The 24,438-nt window shown below is 30.5% G+C and overlaps 2 protein-coding genes and 1 long non-coding RNA gene across 3 annotated transcripts; 2 read left to right on the forward strand and 1 right to left on the reverse strand.

Annotated features, from left to right (window-relative positions):
- Window positions 1–547: 547 nt before the first annotated feature.
- Window positions 548–4,669, reverse strand: LOC145970333 (uncharacterized). The gene is made up of 6 exons (XM_083096950.1): window positions 4,625–4,669; window positions 3,920–4,009; window positions 2,766–2,882; window positions 1,601–1,815; window positions 1,356–1,515; window positions 548–1,057 (listed from the first exon to the last, which is right to left on the reverse strand). Exons 4-6 carry the CDS (start codon window positions 1,802–1,804, stop codon window positions 957–959), a joined length of 465 nt encoding a protein of 154 aa, XP_082953076.1. The 5' UTR covers window positions 1,805–1,815; window positions 2,766–2,882; window positions 3,920–4,009; window positions 4,625–4,669; the 3' UTR covers window positions 548–956.
- Window positions 4,670–4,771: 102 nt separating this feature from the next.
- Window positions 4,772–5,582, forward strand: LOC145970334 (uncharacterized). Its single transcript, XR_014438399.1, has 3 exons — window positions 4,772–4,929; window positions 5,042–5,307; window positions 5,393–5,582. It is a non-coding gene; the product is annotated as an uncharacterized LOC145970334 (long non-coding RNA).
- Window positions 5,583–11,499: 5,917 nt separating this feature from the next.
- Window positions 11,500–23,915, forward strand: Sk2 (Sphingosine kinase 2). The gene is made up of 7 exons (XM_083098830.1): window positions 11,500–12,851; window positions 19,018–19,369; window positions 20,381–20,743; window positions 21,381–21,616; window positions 21,698–21,796; window positions 22,482–22,621; window positions 22,711–23,915. Exons 1-7 carry the CDS (start codon window positions 12,287–12,289, stop codon window positions 22,897–22,899), a joined length of 1,944 nt encoding a protein of 647 aa, XP_082954956.1. The 5' UTR covers window positions 11,500–12,286; the 3' UTR covers window positions 22,900–23,915.
- Window positions 23,916–24,438: the final 523 nt, after the last annotated feature.

The raw sequence follows: 24,438 nt of genomic DNA on the forward strand, positions 1-24,438 counted from the left end.
TATGTCACCAATTGTAAGTCCTTTTTCGAATACAAAAAGAAATCTTTTTATATTCCATAACAATTCAAAATAGTATTCTATAAGAATTCGAAATAGTATTTTTTAAGAATTCGAAATAGTATTCTAACAGAGCTCCATAAGAGGTCGCTTTATTTTCTTTCTGGATTTGAAAATGGTTCTTGGAAAGGTTGTAAAGGATTCTTTTTGGATGCTTAAAATAAAATATATTTTGCGCTAAAAATATGTTTTATGGAAAAATGTATTTTATACGGTAAATGTATGTATATTATATAAATCTTTCTTTAATTCACTATATAAAAATACACTGCAACAAAAAATGACAATACGGAAAATGTAGTAAAATATTTGCATTATAGTAACAAACTGATTTATCGTATAAAATACATTATTCCATAAAATATATTTTTAACGCAAAATATATTTTAATTTATATTTCTTAATTTTAAAGAATGTCATACTTTGATTTTTATTACAAATTAAATATTACTTTTATTTAAAATGTATATGTTGTACATCTTTGTACATTTTATATTCTTTGGTTTGAAAACTTAATTGTTTCTATTAATTATATCACTAATTTATTTAAAATATAAAATAATAAATATCTTTAATATATAAATGTTATTATAAAATAATAAGTAATATACTTTTTTTATCAAAACGACGTATCCAAATTAAAATAATACATTAACAGCAAAAAATTAAATACATTGAAAAGAACAATACATAATGACAATGTTCAAAATATTATAAAAAACTAAACATTATATAAATAAGAGAGTTAAGACACACAAAATAATCTTGAAAATATTTTGTGATAAAAACTTAGAATTGAAAACAAAATGTATGAATCAATCACTATATATATTATATATTATATTTTAATAAACTATGAAAGAAAAATTTTTATACCGTTATTGAAAAAGTAAAAGAAATCAATTTTTACTTTTTAATCGGTCACTAGCGTGCTGCAGCCACTTCTTTATAATTATTTCAATATCGTTTTTGGTAACGTTTTTTATTTTTGAAATAGTTTCTGTAAGAGAAAATTTTCTAATTAATTATATAGATATGACAAAAATAATTTAATATTAATATTTGAATATATTTATCCAATAAAAAATGATGATTTGAAAAAAATTGATATTTTTTTAATTAATATCGTTTATCACTGTATAAAAGCTGAAATATATGCAAACAAATTTACATAGCGCATAAAAATACGTATAAAGAAATTGACCATTTCTTTATGTAATATACTTATATACATATTATGTTATGCATCTATGCAAATTTATTTGGATATATCTTAAATATTATCTATATTAACTTACCGACAATAAGTTGGGAAATTAGGGTTTCTCGAAAGTTCCGCGTATTCTTTTGGCCAGACCAAGAATACTTCAAAGCTACCTCATTTGATATAAAAAAGCGTAATGTGGCTCTTGTACATTTGCCTGGATCTGATCCTCCAATCATTTTTATTTCATGAATCTGTAAAAACAGGCAACGATTATTATTATTATTATCATACTTTGAATATTGTACATACAGGAAATAACAAAAATGATTTCCTTACATATAATTTTTGTAGTTCCAAAGATATAACAAGATTTTCTTCAAACTCTTCAAACTCTTGGACAGTTCTTAGAGGAAAATTAGGCAAAAGATTTTCTCCTTCATCTACTTGCATGTCTGTAGAACGATCTTTCAGTAAATTGATAATATGGTTCAACTTTGTATTGAGGCCCTTGTAATATTTTTGAAATCGCTCTTCTGTCATCGGTTCTGAAACTGTTATTATTAATTTAATATATATATTATTAATAGTGAATATTTTTGTATCGCTAGTAAATTAATAAATCAAAGAGTTGTTTGTATTTCGACCAATACTAGCCATTAATTTGTTTATTTATAACAACGTTTCGACCATCGGTTTTGGTCCTTTTCAAGTACAAAACTAAAATTATAAACAAAGATTTACAATTAACGGTTTGCAATACCCACACAAAAGATAAGAAATACATACGTTGCAGTTATTATAATTAAAGCGGAGGACTCCTCATTCTTTAGATTTTCCACAGAAATTATGACAAAACACATAAGTGTTATAACACTTATGACAAAATAATAAAGGTCGTTTAACTTGCTAGACTAAAAAAGGCTCATATGTTTAACTGAATTTCATCATGACACAACGATTTCTCTTTTGCAAATTTGACAAAGTTGTTAATAATTTCTGTGGAAAATCTAAAGAATGAGGAGTCCTCCGCTTTAATTATAATAACTGCAACGTATGTATTTCTTATCTTTTGTGTGGGTATTGCAAACCGTTAATTGTAAATCTTCGTATATAATTTTAGTTTTGTACTTGAAAAGGACCAAAACCGATGGTCGAAACGTTGTTATAAATAAACAAATTAATGGCTAGTATTGGTCGAAATACAAACAACTCTTTGATATATATTATTATTTACGTGTCTCTGTGTGTGTGTGTGTGTGTGTGTGTGTGTGTGTGCGTGCGTGCGTGTGCGTGTGCATGCGTGCATGTGTGTGTGTGTGTGTGTGCGCGTGCGGCGTGCGTGCGTGCGTGCGTGTGTTCGTGCGAATATAGTATCTCAAAAAACACAATAGCATATGCAATAGTAAAAAATTTATTATTTTATTGAATTATTTTATTGTTATATATAAATAGAGCAATTTTTCATTTGCCCAATAGCATAAAGTAAAAATTAATAACTTACACTGTGTACGATTGTGTTCTTGCACCTGGTGATTTTGTGCCGGGTAATCTTCCGCATTTCTTCTCCGATCTTCGGCAAGAACAGGATTCACGTTTGTTTCCAATTCAGCATTTGCAGCTGTAAGAACATTTCAATTTTCTAGATAAAAACTGAATATTTTATATGTACTTAAATAGCATAGTATCATAAAATTACATTTTTGGCTATCTCATTCTTAAAACCAAGAACACTTCGGAATACCAATCGATATAATAAGAATTCAGAGATTTCTAAAAATCAATCTTACTAATAAATCTTACTAATAAATCTTACTAATAAATTTCTAAGCAGTTTTAAAAGGCGATTTAAATGTATGTGTTTAATTTGAGAATCAACCGCAAACAATTGTAATTCTTCAATAAAATTAAAAGCGTTTTTTTCATCAAAATTATCTTCTTCGGCTTCCTCTTCTGAATCGGTATTACATCTATCATGTAATATTATTTCTTGTATAATATTATCTTCGTCATTCAACTCGTTCTCAATATCAATGTTACTTTCTGTGGTATTATGTATGCCTCCAGATTCAATATTGGGTTGAAGATTATTTTTTCTTTCACATATCCTTTGTCTGACGTAAAAACTATCATCTTCAGATTGCAGCTTATTTGCTAATTGTACAGATGAATTATGAAGATCATGCATATCTGCTTTCGATTGGGCAGCCAGTCGACGATAAATCTGTCTTTTCGAAAGATTGGAGTATTTTTTTCGATTTGGCATTTTCCTGGCACTATAATTTTTTTTTCAATTTTATTATTGTAAAATACCCTCAAATAGCAAAAAGTAGGAAAGAAAATATAAGCCAGATAGCTTACACAAAACCTCAATGTCAAAACTCAACAACTTCAATAATCAGATATTAGGATCTTATACGGTGCGTTATTGATAAGGCTTTAACTTTACTCTGTTTCGTCTTCCTCAACGAACAACGTAAACACGAGTGCCATAAACAATACATTAGTCGTTATTATAATTAACCGACACAAACGTCTTTTTAAAACGTATGCAAGATATAAAGCTTTGTTAAAAAAGTATAAGCTTTGTTAAAAAAATATAAAAATAATTAATTGTAAAATAACTATAATTGGGAGAAAATTTTTATATCTCTTTACCTTGAAAGTATGCTATCAATTTTGGAAAAATGTAGAGCAAATGTAGATCTATTCCTATTCTACAATTCCAAAAATCAAGAGTGCAGGTATCTGCAACATAAAAAGAATTTCATATAAAAACAAGAATTTTAAGAAATATATATAGATAATAAATATAATTTAAATATAATTTATATATATATTTGTTCATTCATATAAAAAATTTGGATACAGTAATATTATATATATAATATATATTATAATTGTAGATATCAAGGGGTCTTGTTCTCTCTCTCTCTCTCTCTCTCTCTCTCTATATATATATATATATATATATATATATATATTATTTTCCATTATTATAGCCTTTGTTATTTTATTGCCAGATTTATACACCTATTGCTAGTGCGGTAGACCCCTTGGTAGAGAGGTTATGTTCGTATGCTGATAATCCTTTGCAAAATACTAGCAACATGGATAAAAATTGTAAAATCAAATATACAACTGATCACATATACACAACTAATGGCATATAAAATAGTAGATTTATTAAATAAATAGATTGAGACGAATCACATAAACTGGTAGTCCGCAGGAATACACAAGCTGTGTTCTGATATTCACTGCCAGTATGTCATGTATATATACTATAAATTTTCAATATTGGCAGTGAATATCGGAACGCAATTATATAGTAATAATCACGAAAAACCATTAGGCACTTACCGTATATATTAACCGATAAGATCAGGGACAACCTCTCCTCGAACGATCACACACAAAACCACATGAACCACAAAAGATGCGTATAGCTATCCGCGCGCCTTCTTCGCACGAGTAAAAAAGCTGACGCTCATTAACCAATCAGACTGTCGCCTGATGTAATATTTTAAGACTTTCTTTATAACAACTTTAGAACAACTTTAGAACTTAAATTTAATTCTATAAAAAGTCAAAAGATATACTTGTATAGAATCCTTTTTAAAGTACCAAAAAAAACTTCTTTTGAATTCTTTTTTGAATAAATTACGGTAATTCATAACGAATTTGAATGTCGAATCCTTTTTGAACTCATTTCGACTAAATTATGTAAATTCATAACGAACTTGAATATTGAATCCTTTTTCAACTCATTTCGAACAGATTACGCGAATTCTTAAAGAATTAGGAAAAGTGAATTCTTTTGGAACTCATAATGATCATCTGTGCTATCTGGGTGGTTATCATCTCAGATTTGACAGTTTGTGTGTATCGAGAGGTTAATATTGAAAGTTGTGTATATTAAAAGGTATTTTGAAAAAAAGAGAGAAAAAAGAAAGCTCCATTTAAAATTAAAGAAAAGGAAGATAAGCAAAAGAGAGGGAGAAAAAAAATAGATTGAAGGAAAAGAGAGAAGAAGATAATATTAGGTAATAATGTTAAGTATTTTTTATTTAAAGTTAAAAGAATACATAAATTATATTACTAATTATATTAATAATTATATTTTAATAGATAGAAACGAATAGAAAGGACGAGAGAAAAAAAATAAAGTGGGAATCAAAAAGAGAAAAAGAGAAAAAGAGAGAGAGAAAGCAGAATAAAAGAAAAAAACTTTATTTAAAATTAATGAAGAGGAAAAGAACAAGCGAAAGAGAGGGATAAATAAAAAGACAATATGTGTACACACAATATTTAAATATATTTTCAGAGTTTAAATTTTATTTAATAAAATAAAAAACATGAACATTTACATTTAAACATTTTCTTATTAATTCTTATTATTTCTTATTAATTAATCCTTCTTATATCTTCTTTATATATGAAGAAAAAACGTGATTAAATTGAATGTCTCTCTGCTTCGATCCTGCAAAAAAGAAATAATATAAATTTATTATATACATGTGTGTGTATGCGTCTGTTTGCGTGCGGGTGTGTACAAGTTAATTCGAAACTAATCGACACGTTTGATAAAGATTGACAAAGTAAGCATTTTAACAATGATATAAAGTTATATTATAGAATTTTTTGAAATAAAAAATCTCTAAATCATCTCTACACAATAGTATAGGCTTATTAATATGTTCTTATTGCTTAATAAAGAGTTATACAATATTTTAATCTTCTTGAGACATAAAAAATAAAAAAAAAACAATAAACTAAGTTGTATTTCTCAAGGTGAACTTTATTTTTAGAGCGTAATTAAAATCAGATTTAATAATTCTACATAAATATAATCATTAATCAATCATTTTTTGTTACTTAAAAAAGTGATTTTTTAAATGACAATTCAATGGCTGTGCTACGAAGAGTCAAGAGTCTTAAATAATCACTTTTTTAAGTAACAAAAAATGATTGATTAATGATTATATTTATGTAGAATTATTAAATCTGATTTTAATTACGCTCTAAAAATAAAGTTCATCTTGAGAAATACAACTTAGTTTACTGTTTTCTTTTTATTTTTTATGTTTCAAGAAGATTAAAATATTGTATAACTCTTTATTAAGCAATAAGAACATATTAATAATTAAGCCTATACTATTGTGTAGAGATGATTTAGAGATTTTTTATTTCAAAAAATTCTATAATATAACTTTATATCATTGTTAAAATGCTTACTTTGTCAATCTTTATCAAACGTGTCGATTAGTTTCGAATTAACTTGTACACACGCGCACGCAAACAGACGCATACACACACATGTATATAATAAATTTATATTATTTCTTTTTTGCAGGATCGAAGCAAGAGACATTCAATTTAATCACGTTTTTTCTTCATATATAAAGAAGATTACATAAGATATAAGAAGGATTAATTAATAAGAAATAATAAGAATTAATAAGAAAATGTTTAAATGTAAATGTTTATGTTTTTTATTTTATTAAATAAAATTTAAACTTTGAAAATATATTTAAATATTGTGTGTACATATTGTCTTTTTATTTATCCCTCTCTTTCGCTTGTTCTCTTCCTCTCTTTTTTCTCTCTTTTTGATTCTTACTTTCTCTCTCTTTCTCTCTTTCTCTCTTTCTCTGTATTTTTTTCTATCTATTGAAATATAATTATTAATATAATTAATAATATAATTTGTGTTTTCTTTTAACTTTATATAAAACATTAAAAATTTGTAAACTGAATTAGAACATGTTATAGATGAGGATAGTCGTAACATATTAAATTTAAAATTGAATAATGACTAAAATATAAAAAATGAGAACAAAATAATTATGTTACTAATTTTTCGTTGTTGTATTGCAACAAAAAATCAATAATAATAATAATGTTATTAATAAAAATTGATAATGATAATATCGCACGCTGGACATTTAATAAGATAATATATGGAGAATTTTGAGTTAAATCTCACTAATTTATAGAAATTATCTTAGGTAACAAAGGTATTAACACTGTATATCTTGTCTTAAAAACAAAATGTTGTTTTTTTAATTTGTTGATTACAAAATTTTATATGATTTAAACTTCTTGATAAATAATTTATGTATGTATAATTAATATTTTTATATTTATTTACAAATAAATAATATCTGAATATTTTATTATATATTTACAAATCAATTAATGCACTCTATTACATACAAAACACACACACACACACACTTCAAATGATTGTATTTATTACGGAACGAGAATATACGTTATTTAACCTGGCAACCTGAAAAACAAACTCAAATCTAATGTGTCTAATTGTGTCTAAATCTTCGAAGACGCTAGGAGTTATCAAGATTTTGATACGGTATGTAAAATAATTTTCTTCTTCATAATTTTTTTAATTTTCTCCTATTCTATTGTGATGTATTTTTATGTTTTTTTTTTTAATATAATAAGTTGTCAAACATAATTTTAATACGTTTGTATATGGGGTTATGTATATGTATATACATAACTTTATCTGTATAAGGCCCTGCGTACAATAGAAAAAATATTAAATATTAAATATTAAATATTTTTTTATTATTTTATTTCAAAACAAAGAAATGAAATGAACTAACGCACAATGTATTGAGAATTAGGAATAAAGAATTAAACTCATTTTTTTGTTTGAAAATAAAATAATATTTAATATTTAATATTTTTCCTATTGTGCGCAGGGCCTAAGTTGACAAAATAAATATATTTTTAGTTTTATATATATATGTATATAATAAAATCAAAAATGTTTTATTAATTGTTATGCACATACCTGACTGTTTTCGATATATAAATAAGTATAAACATATGTGAATATGTCAATCTATTTACTAATCAATCTTTACTAAATTATTATTGCCGATATTTGTCTGGAAATTTTATAGTTATAAATAAAGAATAATGACATTCTAATGGAAAAATTGTAATAAAAATTATAATTTAAATCGTAATGTATTTTATTAGGAAAAATGGCGAATTTTAAACATATTATCCCAGAAAACACCAAGTAAGTTATATAACTGTTAGTTATAATTTCCTACTCAACAATATAACTGTTACATATTATATAACTGTTATGTGTTAGATAACAATTATATTGTTGAGTAGGAAATTATAACTAACAATTATATAACTGTTACTTGGTGTTTGCTGGGATATTATATTTAAAAAGTACACTGACCTTTCTTCTTTCGCAATTTAATCGTTGCTAAAGTATAATGAAACAAAGTTCACTGTGCGAGACACGATAATTACAGTTATTTTATCTAATCGGTAATGTGCGTATTTTTTTTTAAACTTATCAATTAGGCATATATATTTTTAGGCTACAGAACAAAAATATTAATGATATAATCATAACGGAAAAAGAATACAATGTTTTTTCACTTGCGCAGTGTAAAATTATATGAAATAATTTCTCTATAAGAAAGAGTTATTCTCTTTCATAAATAATAAAAAAATTGTAAAAAGGACAAAATTTTTATTATTATCGTCATTTATAAGTAATTTAATTTATAAATAATTTCTGTCAAGAAAGATCAATGTGTTATAAAAGATTATTTATAGAAAATACAATTTATGAAATTATATATCGTCGAAATTATATTCAAGCATATAACATACTCTAATTTATAGTAAATAAATTTATATAATAAAAATTATAAATGTATAGAAATATATTATAAGTATATTATAATTATAATTAATTATGATATTTATAAAAATATTTTCTATTATAAAACAATTATTTAAAAAAAAACACATTATTCTTTTCTTATCATATATATATGATAAAAAGAGAATAATCTAAATTATAAATAATTGTTTTATAGTGGAATACATAATAAATATTTTTTCGATTATAAAAAGAGAATAAAAGGAGGATATAAAGGGAATAAAAGAGAGAGAGAGAGTATTGAACTTTTTTTTGTATTCTCCGAATTTTTTCTTCTTTTTTTGCGTCTTCTCAAATTTGACTGAATATTGAGTTTCCTTGAATTCCATCATTGTTTACAGCAAAATTGTTTATAGGTATGGGTTCGTACTAACTCATTGTCCGTCACTTTATCGTGCACTCACAGACTTCGTGCAATTATATGCCGTTTCCTTTTCGCGCGAAGGACTAAAGCTGGTTCACGCCATCGAAACTATCGAGTATTATAATTTTATACATTTTTTATCAAGTTTGCGTTAAATTGATAAAATGATAGAAAATATTTGCAAAGAGATATACGTGAAACTTAAATCGCGCAAATGTAAAGCAAAAAAGTATCTAATCACTTTGAGATATAATGTTTGCGAATTTAATCTTGCATTTTTTTCTTTTAGTTTTTATAATAAGTACAAAAGTCTTATCAAACAAAATTGTTTTTTCCTCTTTTTGATAAACTTCAATTATAGTTTGAAATATAACAGTCATAACATCATGCCTTAATACAACTCGTTACTGTTTTGATTAAAAATCATGTTCTTTGCAATTTTAAACTTTTTCCTGAAACAAGTATATATACTTTATTTTGTTGCGTAAAATTATAACAAGAAAAGTATTAGTAAAAAAAGTAGTATTAGAATATAAAATGACGAGGAAAATACATTAATGCATCACGATCTATCTTTAACAAATCGATCATCGTTTTTCTTATCATTTTTTAATTTCAAATTCGAGAAATAAGACGCGGAAATAAATGTTAATATATTAAACACAAGGTTTTACCTTGAGCTATTTGCCGAGTAATTTTGTTCGTTCCTTGAACGTTGTCTCAAGTTTCATTGCGAATCATTCTCGCGATTATATGAATAATTATTTAATACATAAAAGAAGAACGTGTCTTCAAAAGAAATATTCATCTCTCTCACAAGAAGGATTATTTCATTCAACGCTAAACTTTTCTTGTAAAATAAAAAGAAATCAGTACACATTAAAAAATACAACAAAACTCGTAAAAAAAAACAGGAATCTCGCACCGATAGTCTTCGCTCCGTCACTTTAGGCCAGTGTTCTTCTTCTTCTTCTGTCGTGGCACTGGGCAATATTAATCTTCGTCCATGCTGCCAGATATCTTCGTTGTGTTCAAAGTTCCAATAGATGAAAAGTACAGTTCATTTGGCCAGAATATAAATGGTCAAACTAAACAAGCACTTCAGTCTTATGGAGAAAGGTTAAAATAGGATTTATGATTTTAACTGAAGGATTTTTTAAAAGTTCAAAAATACTGTAAGGAGGGGGGGTGCCCAGGGCTTTCCTAAGCGAGCACGTCAGTTGCGTCCGGTGATTCCTTAGTAATGGACAGGACCACAGGATATGTTGAATGTCTTGTCGGGATGAGCCACAGGGACAGTCAGGACGTCCGATAAGACCACACCTGTGGAGGCTGTAATTTAAGTTATAATGGTTAGATCGGATTCTACAAACAGTTGTTATTTCAATACGACTAAGATTAAGTCCATCCATTAAGTCAAACCAGGGTCGCCTCGTGAAAGTCGGGTAGAGGTCGAAATACTGCGCGCCTCGAATCTCTGATTGGGCAAGCAAATATTTCTCGACCGTAGTATGGTGTTTTTCCCGTGCAATCGAGTAAAAGTCAGTATAGGGAGGGAGATAGTCGATCATTTCTCCATTTTGAGCAGCCTCCCCCGCCAGGAAGTCCGCCGTCTCATTACCGAGAATACCCACATGGGAAGGGATCCAAACAAAAGCGATGTCAAGACTGTAGAAAAGCTGATCTTAGCTTGTTTTTCAATATTAATATAAGATATGAAAGATCTCTGTCCAAGAAACCGTTGGACACAGTCTCCACTACGCTGCGGGAATCAGTAAATATCAAGGACCTTTTGATGTCCTTTTCCAAGATACAATCGATAACGCAAATAATGGCAATGCATTCAGCCGAAAAAATGGAGAAGCAGCCATCAAGCCTATATTTCTTCTGTGTCGGAATATCAGGGGCATAATAAGCTGCGTTAGGCCAGTGTGATTCGGTCTTAAAGCTCTCAGCCAATATAATAGCCGTCTACGAGGGGGAGGAGGGGTGGAAAGAGGGAAAGGGGCAGGTGGAGAAGGGAGAATGGCAGCGCGAGATGGTGTTGAACGTATGTATCGTATGTACGTACGTAGCACCATGTGGAGAGGGTAACTCGATGGTGGGAGAGACGACGCTGCTGCTGGCTCGCAGGGTTAGCAGCTCCGATAAATACGGGCCTGCAACGGCACCGAGAGACCCGGTCTCTCGGTCTTGGCGTCCGCGTCGCCCCGCTTCGCGCGTCCGTACATCCTCTCTCGATTTGGCGTCGCGAGTCGAGTGTGGGGACGTCGGTCACCTCGTTGCGTCGCTCGATCAGCTGCGAGCCGGACTGCCTCGAGAGAGAGAGAGAGAGGACGACCGGGATCTCCGAGATCTTCCAGAGCGAATACACGCCAACACATTGTTCGCGCGAGATCGTCGATAACGCACGTCTGTGTATTTTTTTTCTTCTCTTCTTTCGTGACCACGGCTTCCCAAGTTGCACAGTGAGAAGGAGCGGTTCGATCGTCTCCGTTAGGCCGATGATAATCGTCGGAGAAGCAACTCGCGTCCGGTTCGCTCGCTCGCTCGCTCCGACACGTGCTACCTTCGAGGAATCGATACTGGACGCCGGGCCGCCAAAACACTCGCTTATCGCTAATATTGTCGAGCGAGACCGAGAGGACGCGACGAGGTACACGCGCCGTCGTTTGTCTCGAGGGGTTATCGTGAACCTCATTTTCCTCGGAGTTCCCCGTCGCCTGATCGAGCACGCTACACACACGGGGAGATTGGCGGGAAGAGAGGATTATAAGAGCGCCGAAATCCCGCGTCCGACCAAAATAACGGCGGACCGATAACACGAGAGACAGAGAAAGAGAGAGAGAGAGAGAGAAACTGGTGCGTATATAGATCGTAGAGAGCCCTCCTCCGTCTCCTTCCTCGTTCCTCCCGGCCCTTCTAGTCCTGTCAAATGGTCGAGAGCAAGCATCACCGGCGAACGATGGACGACAATGTTTCGGGGAACTCGAGCGCCGTCCTCGAGGAGATCTTCTACGTGACGTCTAGGAGGAACACGTACTACAAGGTGCGGCTTACGGAGAAGGGCCTGAGCCTGCACAAGGAGCACAACGGCACCGCCAAGACGGAGACTATCGCCCTGGGCGACATAATCGGCTGCAGATGCATGCGCTCGAAGCGCAGGAACGCCGGAAGCTGCGCCTGCCGACCGGGCGCGTCCAGGTCCCAGCTCAAGCTCGTCGAGTCCGCCGAGATTCATCAGTCGCAGTACGACGAGCACGACACCTCGGCCTACCTGTACATATACGCCTACACGCTCAAGAAGACGCGCATGAAGGGCGCGATGAGACGCGAACGGATGACCATCACCCTGCGCTTCCGCAGCTTCGACAAGTACGAGGACAATCTTCGCGAGGCGAGCAGGTGGCGGCTGGCGATCAAGTGTCTGGTCGCCAACGTGCCGGTGCCCAAGAACCTGATGAGTCCCAGCCACGGGAATCTGGAGACGCTGATAGGGGGTGAGTCTTTTTTTTCATCAAATCGCGATTAACGATCGAGTCCTATGTTGCTTTTCATTATTTACAATTAGTAAAAGGATAGCCACGAAATGTTATGTTTTCCCAATCGATATCTCTCTGTTGTGTTCTTCGGTTGCCAATTTCTTCGTAGTCGACTTCTTCAAGATGTCTATTTCCCGATGTATAAAAACAATATTCGTGGGTAAAGGTCTCAGAAATGTAAACACGTGCGGACTGTCTTTCGAATCTGTTGGATGAGCAAGCTCGTTTGCGAGGTCAAAATAATATATTAATAGCACAATTAGCTAATGTTGTATGTATATAAATAGAGAGTATTATTTCATTAGTGTATATTGAGTAATGCCCGCTAATCTTCTTATCAACTGTTCACCCGTGAAACATTCTAATCTTACAAATCATTGCGAATAACTTTTTTTCCATATATAGAATAATCATATTATTACTATATCCGTATTATCGCGAATTTTGTTTATAATTTATTCTAGTATATTAAATTAAAATTATTTAATTATTATTATATTAAAATTAATATTATTTATTATTTATTATTTATTTATTATTATTTATTTAATATTATTTATTATTTATTATTAGTATATCAAATTAAAATTATCAAGAGAGAGAACATTAATGTATTACAAAAGCGTGCAAAATCTTGTTTGATGCTTTTACATCTCGGGGAATATTATTGATATTTTTTTTCTGTATTTGCCATGTCGGAAAATAATGGATTACCAGGTATATTATTTCTCTCGCGTTATACTGTGCAAATATTGAAAAATTATAATGCTCACTTATACATTTCTCGCAATGAAATTATAATCCTCACTTATACATTTCTCGCAATGAAATATTTCTAAACGCAGGCTCTTCATTGATTTCCACATTTTATAATCGGGAAAACGATAACTCATATGTGTATATTAAAAATATAAACTGAACATTTGTTGTACGAATTTCTTAAAAGAAATTTAGAAAATTAATAATATTCTTCTTCAAACTTGCAATTAAAAATTATGTTATAGATTAATAATTTTCGCGACACAGCTATCAAAAAATAAAAACGGATAAAAATACAATATTCTAATTATTGGATACTGAAATGTCGAACAATTTACGTTTTCTCTTATTCTAAACAAAACAGAATAATATCGAGAAATTTCTTTCTTTCTCTTTTTCACAAAAATATATTGGAGATAAAATTTGACCTTCCTTGGAGCTTTAATCTTGCTTCATAAGACTGGTGTGATGCATGATAATTATCGAGTATGATTATTTATACTTTTTTCACGCGCGCATTCTTTTGTATGCAAATGGAGATTTTATCGTGGGACTACAACGTTTTTAGGAATTAAATATATTCAAATGACTAGAATTTCCGTAAATCTCTTCCATCTTCCCTACTTCTTATGTAATTTCATAATTTACTTAATATGACACGTGTGTGATGATTGATTTTACTCATTTTTCATATTATGAATAAAAACTGTCCAGTCTACACACGCGAATAATATATTTTACTTGTTCAGAAACTCCGTAGAGAGATATTGAGGTCTTGAAAACAATAATAACTCATATTGTTTGCAAAATATGAGTTATTATATTGATTGAGTTAAATATTGATTTTGGTTAGTCTCGGCCGCAAGATTAATTAATATCGAAAGTTGGAATTTTGCCGAATTGAATCAACGACTAACAAGATTCATTTAGGTAATTTTACGTCATTTTTAGCTTCAATTTTATTTTGATTTATAACACTTGTGTGCTACAAAATGATTATTTTATTATTTATATAATTATATCTTAATTATACATAAGAAGGAGAGCGTAAGTGAATTTAATTATAAGGATCAAAACATCCCCACTGCGTTATAATTATCAGTAATAATAATTAATAATTAATAATTAATAATTGATCTGCGATAACGCAAAGTGCATCTTATTTTATTCGAGCGGCTTGTTGGATATGCCTTGGCTTTATTCGCGATTGCAATATCTAGTTGATTTCTACAGCGATCATACGTGTACGTTAGTTTCGTGCAACAATACCGTTTACATAAGTCGTAACTAAAGTGACTTTGAATTTTACAGTCGAGTCGTTTTGAGGATCGTTCGTGAGCTTGTTACAATAACATTATCGTGTATCGTTGATAATATACGTGCGTTGTGCAAAGTATGTTTCGTTTCGATTACGAAACGATTTTTGCACAACGCAATGATTTCCGGCTTTATAATTCCCTCTCTTTTCATTTTATTCGTGGCATTGTAGAATTTCAACGTTCGTTTCGAGTCGTCGCACTTTCTGGCGCACGGCATGCGATTGAATCTCTCCCCGTCACTTTTATCCCCCCCGTTGCTCCATCATCTCTCGCACGTGCAAGAATCGAGAATTCAATAACGTCGCGAGTTGAAACGACAATACACGTCCGTTGCGGGAATAACACTTGTTCTACGACAATCGGTCGCAAAGTCCGGTGTCTTTCTAATAAGCTTTGAGTACATAATACGACCATTAAAACTCAATGGTCAATTTGTCCGTTCGCGGAATGCAGGAAAACTCATCAATCAGGTAGATGTTTATCTCGGGGATTGCCGCTTGATATGCATTGCTTTAGCCGTAATAGGCGCATTGCAATCGTTAAAAGTAAACTTTGGAATAATTAGAGAAACGAGAACAAAACACATTGCATAATGCGGTTGTGGAAATTGGTTTTGCATACATTAGATCCACGTGTTTATCATTAACCATATCAGAAACCGCGCAAACCGCGATTATATATTTTGCAAACACTTACGTATTGATAGATCATCTTCTAGATACATAGAAAAAAAGGATTCTTATTTTGAAAATATCTTTAGTTTTAACATGGAAATCTTGAAATGAGATTAATTAAAGAAAAATATAATTGCTTGCTTGAATGAAGCCATTTCATATAGTTCAGTCAAGAAAAATATATTCTTATGATTTAAGATTTAATTATCTTGAGGGGGAAGGAAACAATGTTAAATAGAAAATAACATTTTTAAATCAAAGATTATAATTTTCTTAAAGTAGAATTAAATAATTATATATTCTTGAGATGACAATTACAATATTGAAATAAGATTGAAATAATATTGTTGAAATTTAAAATTATTAAATTCTTCTAAGAAGATTATAGATTGTTGCGTATATACGAAACAATGAACGCGTTAATTTAAGTATATAAGTTTTGATTTGACCCTTATTTTTTTTCTGTGTAGGTAATAGCAGCAGGAGTTCTTTCTCTCTCTCTCTAAAAACGATAATTTTATTTTGTTTTGGGAAACAAATTTTTCGTTAAATTAAATTCATATTGCGCTTTGCTTCGTTCTTGATTGATGCTTTTATTGTGCGTTTAATTGGTGCTTTATTCATCTTAATTATGCATTGTCGTCGGTACAATCAAACGCGAAATATTAGTTTGTATCCGCATTATTGAGTGACACGAAAGCGGAAATAATTGCAACGAGCCTGAGCTGAGCATGAGTCGCAATTCGTATTTACGTAAGCATTTTTTTTCCGGTAAAAAGCCAACACAGAGATTGAATAGATTAACAACGTGAAATTATTGCTTCAAGCGATTTAGCACTGAAGATTTTCAAAAACAAAGGATTTCTTTGTCTTAGCTCTGTGTACGCTTTGTTACGTTTTTTCAGAATGCGATAAATTCCCGTAATGGATTTCTCATGCAACAATGTAACTTGTACCGATTTAAGTAGTCCCAGGTGTTTGAAAGTAGAAAGGCTCATTAGACAAACGCGCTCCGCAAAAATATCATACCAAGTTGAACATGCTCAACAAATTATACGGTGGCTTAAGAAAGATATGTTAACGATAGTTGAGTTCTTTTCGTCGTATAACTCGTCTGTTTGCAAATTCCTGTTAAAACAAAATCAAATAAAATACGCACACAAACACATGATTTTCTCTGTTCAATTTCAAGTGTCATTTAATCTTATCGAAAAAATTAACGTCAAATTAACATGTAATTAAATTATTATGTAATTTTGTTATTAAATCATTCATCATTTAAATTAGACAAATTAGAATGAGGGAATGCTTGTATTAAACTGCTTGTTAAATGTTTGTTTAAACTTTTTGAACGAAACACTTTTTATTTCGTAGAAATCTTGTGGAAACTTTGTTATTTGTTGTTATCAACGTAATAGTTTTCGATATAATAGCGTAAATTTCCTGATAAGATTAGAAAAAATATTGGATGCATCGTCTGCATTATCAGATTGATAATCATTGAGCAATTCACTCAGTGCCAATCATTCAATGTTTCAGATTACTAATATTAACTTATACACTTATTTTTTATTACGAAATAAAAGAAATGAGTTGGACAGAAAATTAATAATAAAAGAAGAGAGAATTAATACTCGGTAATACATTTGTTTTAACTTTGTGGTCTATTTTATAGCTTATTAACATTTGCTTTATGTTTTTATACCCTAATAAAAACGTCTTAATGCATGACATCGTACGACAAACTCGAGTTATGCAAGCGTTAAGGTTGCGTTTGTAATTAGGAATTATATTATGTGTAAAGCTGCGCACTTTAATGCAAATCTTTCAATAAAAATACAATAAGACCGAACAAGTCTTTATTTCGTAAGCTAAGAACTACTGTTTACCCAGGCTGTTTAAAATGTACGTACGTGAAATCAATATTGTTACATCTGAGAATACATCCTCCGATTTCGATATCGATGAGTTAATGCAGATGACCTTCGGAAATAAGAATCTCGGATGTTTGCGCGAATTATATAATTGTAAAATATATTTTCTCGTTGGAAAATGGATTCTTCTTGTAATTCTTAAGTTAAATATAATAATAATAATAATTCTTAAGTTAAATATAAAATATATAATAAAATACATTAAATATATAAATGAAAATATAAATATAAATATTAAAGATAGAATAAATACATAAACATATATTGAATAAAAAAAGCACATACAAAATAAAGAAACAGTTTCTATTATTGAGAGAGTTTCTATTATTTATTATTTTAATAAATAAAACGTGTTTCTAAAGGATTTTCTCAAATTTCAATATTTTCTACTTTATTTTTACTTATTTTATTTCCAAGTTGTAAAACAGATAAAATAAACTGCAAACTCATGCAATATTAATTGACGATTGCACATATGTAGACATTAGTATTTTTAATATCTTTTATACGTATTTTTTTATGCGTATGCGTTATGTGTGCGTGCATGTACATTATTTATAAAAATATATTATTAAATACATGCGATAACCAAATAAATGTACATTAAATTTTATGTGGTGCTGTGTGCAATGTTTAATACATCGTTAAGGCTTATATTACAAATGATGTCAGAGAAATTGTGTAAATTTGTATTTTTTTCGAAATAACGTCAAGATAAGTATATTTTTTCATATCATTTTTTCATTATCATTCGCGTTTATTAATATAGATTGGTAAAATATACCGAAGATTCTTTTTTCGACTCGTGAAAAAATTCATAAATTTTGGTCAGTTTGTCTATTTTTGACGTATGAAGATGAGTTATACCTAACATGCATGTGGGATAACAAAAGAAGGATTTTTCAATATTTTACTTATTACATTATCGAACATGAGTAATGAGATGTAAAAGAAACTTATTTATTTCGGAAAAAAATTCGCATACGACTTCTCGCTTTGACGTCATAACTCATAATTGCGAGGGGATGTCAGAGTCTTGAATACGAGATTGATTCATATTTTTTTTAGATTAGTCTTTTTTCGTTACATATCGCTTGTCGCCCAGACATGTGATAAACGTTTATGCTTTGAAATGAAAAATGTCTGCTCCGAATTATGCAATCGTGATTAAATTATTATTTGTTTCATGCATCTTTAGATTAAGCGTGTGTCGAAAGTCGCATGTCCAGCGAAAAGCGGATATATTTGTCTCAAGATACTTCAAAAAATAAAAAGTAATCACGCGCGATTCTTTATATTGACTAATTAAAACCACAAATGTGTGTCATTCATAATTTATTGAGGTTCGACCATCTCGTCAAAATAAACATTAATAACTTTGCGAGTTTATCTCGAGTTATCGCGAGTTATTCTCGTTATGTTCTTATTAATGTTTCAGCATGTCCGGGGGAGAATCGGAAACTGTTGGTCTTGTTGAATCCGAAGTCAGGACCCGGCAGGGGCAGGGAAACTTTCCAGAAGAGGATCCATCCGATCCTGTCGGAGGCGGAGAGACCTTACGAGATTCACATCACCAAGTGTCCCAATTACGCCCGCGAGTTTGTACGCACGAGGGACATTTATCAGTGGTGCGGCTTGCTGATGGTCGGCGGCGACGGGATTGTCTTCGAAGTGGTGAACGGACTCTTCCAGAGGCCCGATTGGGAGAAGGCTTTGCGCGAGTTGCCGCTCGGAGTGATACCGTGCGGTTCCGGCAATGGGTTAGCGAAGTCCATCGCTTATGCTAGGGAGTAAGTCCACTAGTCTACTCCCACTTCTTCTCGAGTCTCATAGCGTCTTGCATCTCGTCGTTTTTTTATTATAAAATGACACGCAAAGGAATAAATGTTTCCAGTTGGATTATTCTTGGAGTTGCATTATGCGACACACGGTTGTAAAGAATTTTTTCACTATCGGATGTCGTTCTACGACTATATCGCGTAATATCGGTAAAAAAACCTTGAAGTTTTGTGATAAAAAATTGTAAAGACGGATAATTACATAGTTTAACACGAAAATGTTTTTCCTTGAACATGAACAAAAGAGAATAAGTTTTTGTACTTTTCGGAATATTTAATATGACGCTTATTTTTGTTCGCAAACTATCCTATCACGTTACAATTTTTTGAGAAATTTGTAGTTAAAGTAATAATCACATAACTATTATAATTATTATATTGATAAAACCTTGAGAAAGGTTTGCGATGAAAGATTGCAAAAATACGGATAATTACAAAGTTTAATAAAGAAAAATTACTTTTCTTTGAACTTGATAAAAGAGGGTAAATTCTTGTAATTTCTGCGTAGTTTTTTGAATATTTGATATATGTGTGTGACATTAAATTTTTATAAATTATTCTATCGTGTTACTATTTTTTGATAAATTAAAATTAAATATATTTAAAATAACATTAAAGTAATTAAAAAATTAAAACCAAAAAAACACATTAAAATAGTATAAATAAATTCCAAATTTTAATAAATAAATAAAATAATAAATTTTTTTACTTTAATCACAAATTTCTCAAAATTGTGAAATGATGAAACAATTTGATGATGTAAATTATATTTGGCATCAAAAAACTGCAGGAAATTATTATTCCTTTTCTTGTATATATATTTAGTTGAATTATGTTGTCTCGTACAATAATATTATGCTAATCATACCTACTTACTTTCTTTCTTAACTTCCGTCCTTATTTTTACTCGTATTGATATCGATAAATTCCTTTCACATCAAAGATAAAATTATGATGTTTCAGAGAACCTTACGATCGTAATCCGCTGCTTATCAGCGCGTTATCGGCGGTCAAATGTAAAAAAACGCCCATGGACCTCGTGCGTGTAGAAACCAGAAATCAGATCCTTTTTTCGTTTCTGTCGGTCGGCTGGGGCCTGCTGGCCGATATTGACATCGAGAGCGAACGGTTGCGCGCCATCGGAGGACAAAGATTCACCGTATGGAGCGTAGCGCGCCTAATAGGACTAAGAACGTATAAAGGCAAGGTATCATATTTACCTTGCAACAAGGTTCCTCCGTTGGAAAATGGCAAGATATACTGCAAGGACTATCCTACGGAGAATATATTATCACATTCGAGAAGTTACGGCGACGAATTGGACAGGTAATAGACGTATGCAATATTTAATAATGGCTTTTTATCATAATGTAATAATAGTTATGCTAATGTTTGTGATGTCACCGATGATGCATATGTCAACATAACGCGATCTTTTTATGAATGATGTGGCATGTATCGGATGTTTAAAAGATGATATCGAGGAATACATCTAATACACGGAAATTCCATCATCGAACTATTGAAACTTTGCATGTTTCATATTTAGGAAAATGTAAAAATTGAATCAATATTTATCAAAGATTTCGCACGCGCGTTTTCATTTTTTTTTTCATTACAATCTTACGTACTTAAGCACAATGCAATGATTTTTAATATTCTTTCGTTCATTATAATAAGTACAATTAATAGTTTCATAGTATGTATAATAACATAATGTGTCGCGTGTTTTAATTATTTCGGATATTCATTTCAATGATTTTTTATTTGACACATTTTCTCTCTCTCTCTTCTCTCTCTGTTTGATTCTAAAAATATCGCTAACGACTTTACACAAATATTGCATTAGATATAACAAAAAAATGATATATACATATTATCTATGTCATTCACCTCTTAGTAAATTTACTTCCGACATATATAAGATATATATGTATATATGTATGTATTTGTGTGTATGAAGATACTGTACCACACCAGAATCAAAGAGTTTCTACGATGCCTTCGGTGAATCATCCAATGAGTTAAACGGTGATAACGATGTAATAACTGAGAATTTGGCTCTCGAGACACAAATCGATAGAAGGAACAGATTAGGCAGCTTTTATTCCGCAATATCGGCAAAGTCGACCTATTTCAGCACAGGCTCGGCTAATTCGAGTTATCACAGCATCGGCGAGAATGATAGCGCGGAGATTGGTATGTTATTAATCGAACCAGCATATCTGTCCAATTTCTAAGATTTATTTGTACTAAATGATAAAGCTCGTGTGATATTAGATACAGAAAACATTTCCAAGAACCAAATTATGTATGGGCCGCCGTCTACGCTTCCAGCATTAACATCGCAACTCTCGGATTCCTGGACAACGATGCAAGGTAACAGGATATATTTTATTTATAGATTGATATATAATTGATATACATGACATTTTTTTTGAGATAATTACTTGAATTATTATATCAGCGTGAATATAAATGCAAATGTATCATATTGATTTTGCAAAAAGTACATGCGGATTTAAATTAAAAAATATCAATCAATCATTTTGCAGTCTTTCTCTCTCTAAAATTTTAAATAAATTTCCTTTAAACATATATTTAACTTGATATTTATCAAAACATTTGAAAGATATACATCTAGCTGAAGAAAAAAACATTTTAATTTTAATATTTGTAATTTATAAACTTTGCGCGCGAAAGATGGATGAGTTCAATAACGTATATTGTTGTAATTGTCATATAATAATGGTGCAAAGGTTGCCGCGCTAATGCATCACTTATTAACCCTTTAACTCCAGTTAAATTCGTAGTCACATGTAACCTCAATAAGATGCCGAATGCAATGGATCATAATTGAAAAAATATTTTTCATATAACGTGGCACACACATCTCATTGTCAGTTGATACGATGCATTCTTCTACGACGCGTTAAAAAACACAAATTTATAAAATTATTATGTTATTTGTATTATGATTCATGAATGATCAACACGTACATGTTAAGAATATAGGATTATAATAGATTTGATTAAATGGAATTTCATGTTTCAAAAATTTCAGGGGAATTTATAATGGTACACGCGGCCTATCAAACTCATTTAGGACAGGATTATTTTTTTGCACCACGTGCTAGGTTGGCAGACGGAGTTATTTGGCTTTTGATAGTAAAAGCCGGCATTACACGGTCTAATTTGGTGCAAGTAAGTAATTGTATTCAAAAACAGTACGAAAACGTAAAAGAACAGAGAAGAAAACCATATAATGTTTACCATCTGTGTTCGATCACCAGTTTTTACTAGGTCTGAGTAGCGGAACTCACGTGACTTGTCCTGGCGTTGATATGATACCAGTGAAAGCATTCCGGATAGAACCTATAGAAGGAACAAATGGACACTTAACCGTAGACGGCGAAGAAGTTGATTATGGGCCGTTGCAAGCTGAGATATTCCCTTCTCTAGCATCGGTAATGACACCCTGACATAAACAATAATTATATATATATTTATATAGCGGTGATATTGGCAACAAAATCAAATCTTCTTCTTCTTAAGGTATAATTTAAAATAAAAAATTTGTTCTAGACTCTAACTTGAAATAAATTAGTTATGATAGTATAAATAACTAGATTGTCAATATGTATTAATATAAATGTATCTATTAAGATATTTAGGACTGTACTAAATTGACAATCGATATCTATTTAAAACGAGCAATGAATAATAATTTTAAGATATGTGCTCACAAAAAAATTCTTTTTGCTATCTTCATAATGAAGACGCATTGTTAAAATAAATATATATACATATAAAATTATTTATAGTAACCCTTAAGGGTTGAATGGTTTAACAAGTCTGTTACATCCTAGTAGATACATTTAGCTATTTTGTAAAGTTTTCTATCAGTTTGTACAGTGTAAACTATACATGCGATATAACGATATTATTTGTGCTCACTATTGTAAATTATATACTGTAAGATATATTGTGTATTACTATGTGAATTTAATTAATAACATTTATTTTTTACGAAAGTTTTTGTGAATTGATGCGTCAGAAAATTGTTTGTTTGAAAATTTTATTCCGTTTGTCTTTTTTGCATTCAATTTTTTAATGTGTAATGTATAATGTAAAATAATCGTATTTTTTTATTCAAGGTACGCCGTAAATAAAAAAGTATTCTAATGATAAGTAACATGTCAATATCAGTCAGATTGAAGTTATGTGCTTATCTCATTTCTTCATTACGTATTTAAAATATTTAGTATGCATATGTGATTAAAATTATAAGTTATGAAATTATTATCAATATCTATATCATACTTAAAATGTTGGAAATATTATTAAGATTACTTATCAACTTTTAGTTATATAAAAGTCTTCTTCTTCTTGTTACATTCTTCTCTAATTGTTACATTGTTTCCTGTGCGGTTATTGTATATATTTGATAAAAATATATATAATCAAGATTGAAAAAAATTTGCATTGGTTGATCAGATATTTTTTTGTTGAATATTTATTTTTCTTCATCGTAAACTTACCACACATCCCAGCTCACAATGCCATATATGTAGATCCTAATTTGATGAAACTAGTTGAAATAATAAAATAACAATTGACATAATAATTATTTATATAGACTATCATATTAGTTACCTTGGAATAAATTAATTAATTTTGTCATGATTATTTCCGTGGCAAAAAAGCACTTTTACCATAGAAAAAGGTTTAAGAACCATTTTGGCTACATCAGAACATTGTACGTGTATACACATGACCTAATACATCCGGGGACCAGTAATACTTCATGCGTCACTAATCTTCGAGTCTCTTCCTGACCTGACTCACTCTCATGAATAATTAATATAACTTCTAACACATAATGTAAATCTCAAAGAAATGAATATGCTAGAAATGTAAATTTTTCTGGCGGACTCGATTAATTTTTGTCTAAATGTCACATGTTATACAAAGATAAATTGCATATTTCACATCTTCCGCTCGCATTACATCGTAAACAA

Source organism: Camponotus vicinus, unplaced genomic scaffold (assembly GCF_025532165.1).
Source record: "Camponotus vicinus isolate PSW18456_S1 unplaced genomic scaffold, iyCamVici1.0 SCAF_4, whole genome shotgun sequence".
Lineage (NCBI taxonomy): Eukaryota > Metazoa > Arthropoda > Insecta > Hymenoptera > Formicidae > Camponotus > Camponotus vicinus.

Bases quoted from the DNA above. Each gene is read 5' to 3' on its own strand.
- Sk2 (XM_083098830.1), top strand. From the start codon at position 12,287: ATGGTCGAGAGCAAGCATCACCGGCGAACGATGGACGACAATGTTTCG. The intron at 19,370-20,380 runs GTAAGTCCACTA...ATGATGTTTCAG, and splicing joins TCCATCGCTTATGCTAGGGA to AGAACCTTACGATCGTAATC. The intron at 21,797-22,481 runs GTAACAGGATAT...CAAAAATTTCAG, and splicing joins TTCCTGGACAACGATGCAAG to GGGAATTTATAATGGTACAC.
- LOC145970333 (XM_083096950.1), bottom strand. From the start codon at position 1,804: ATGACAGAAGAGCGATTTCAAAAATATTACAAGGGCCTCAATACAAAG. The intron at 1,516-1,600 runs GTAAGGAAATCA...CTGTTTTTACAG, and splicing joins TGGAACTACAAAAATTATAT to ATTCATGAAATAAAAATGAT. The intron at 1,058-1,355 runs GTAAGTTAATAT...TTTCTCTTACAG, and splicing joins AATTTCCCAACTTATTGTCG to AAACTATTTCAAAAATAAAA.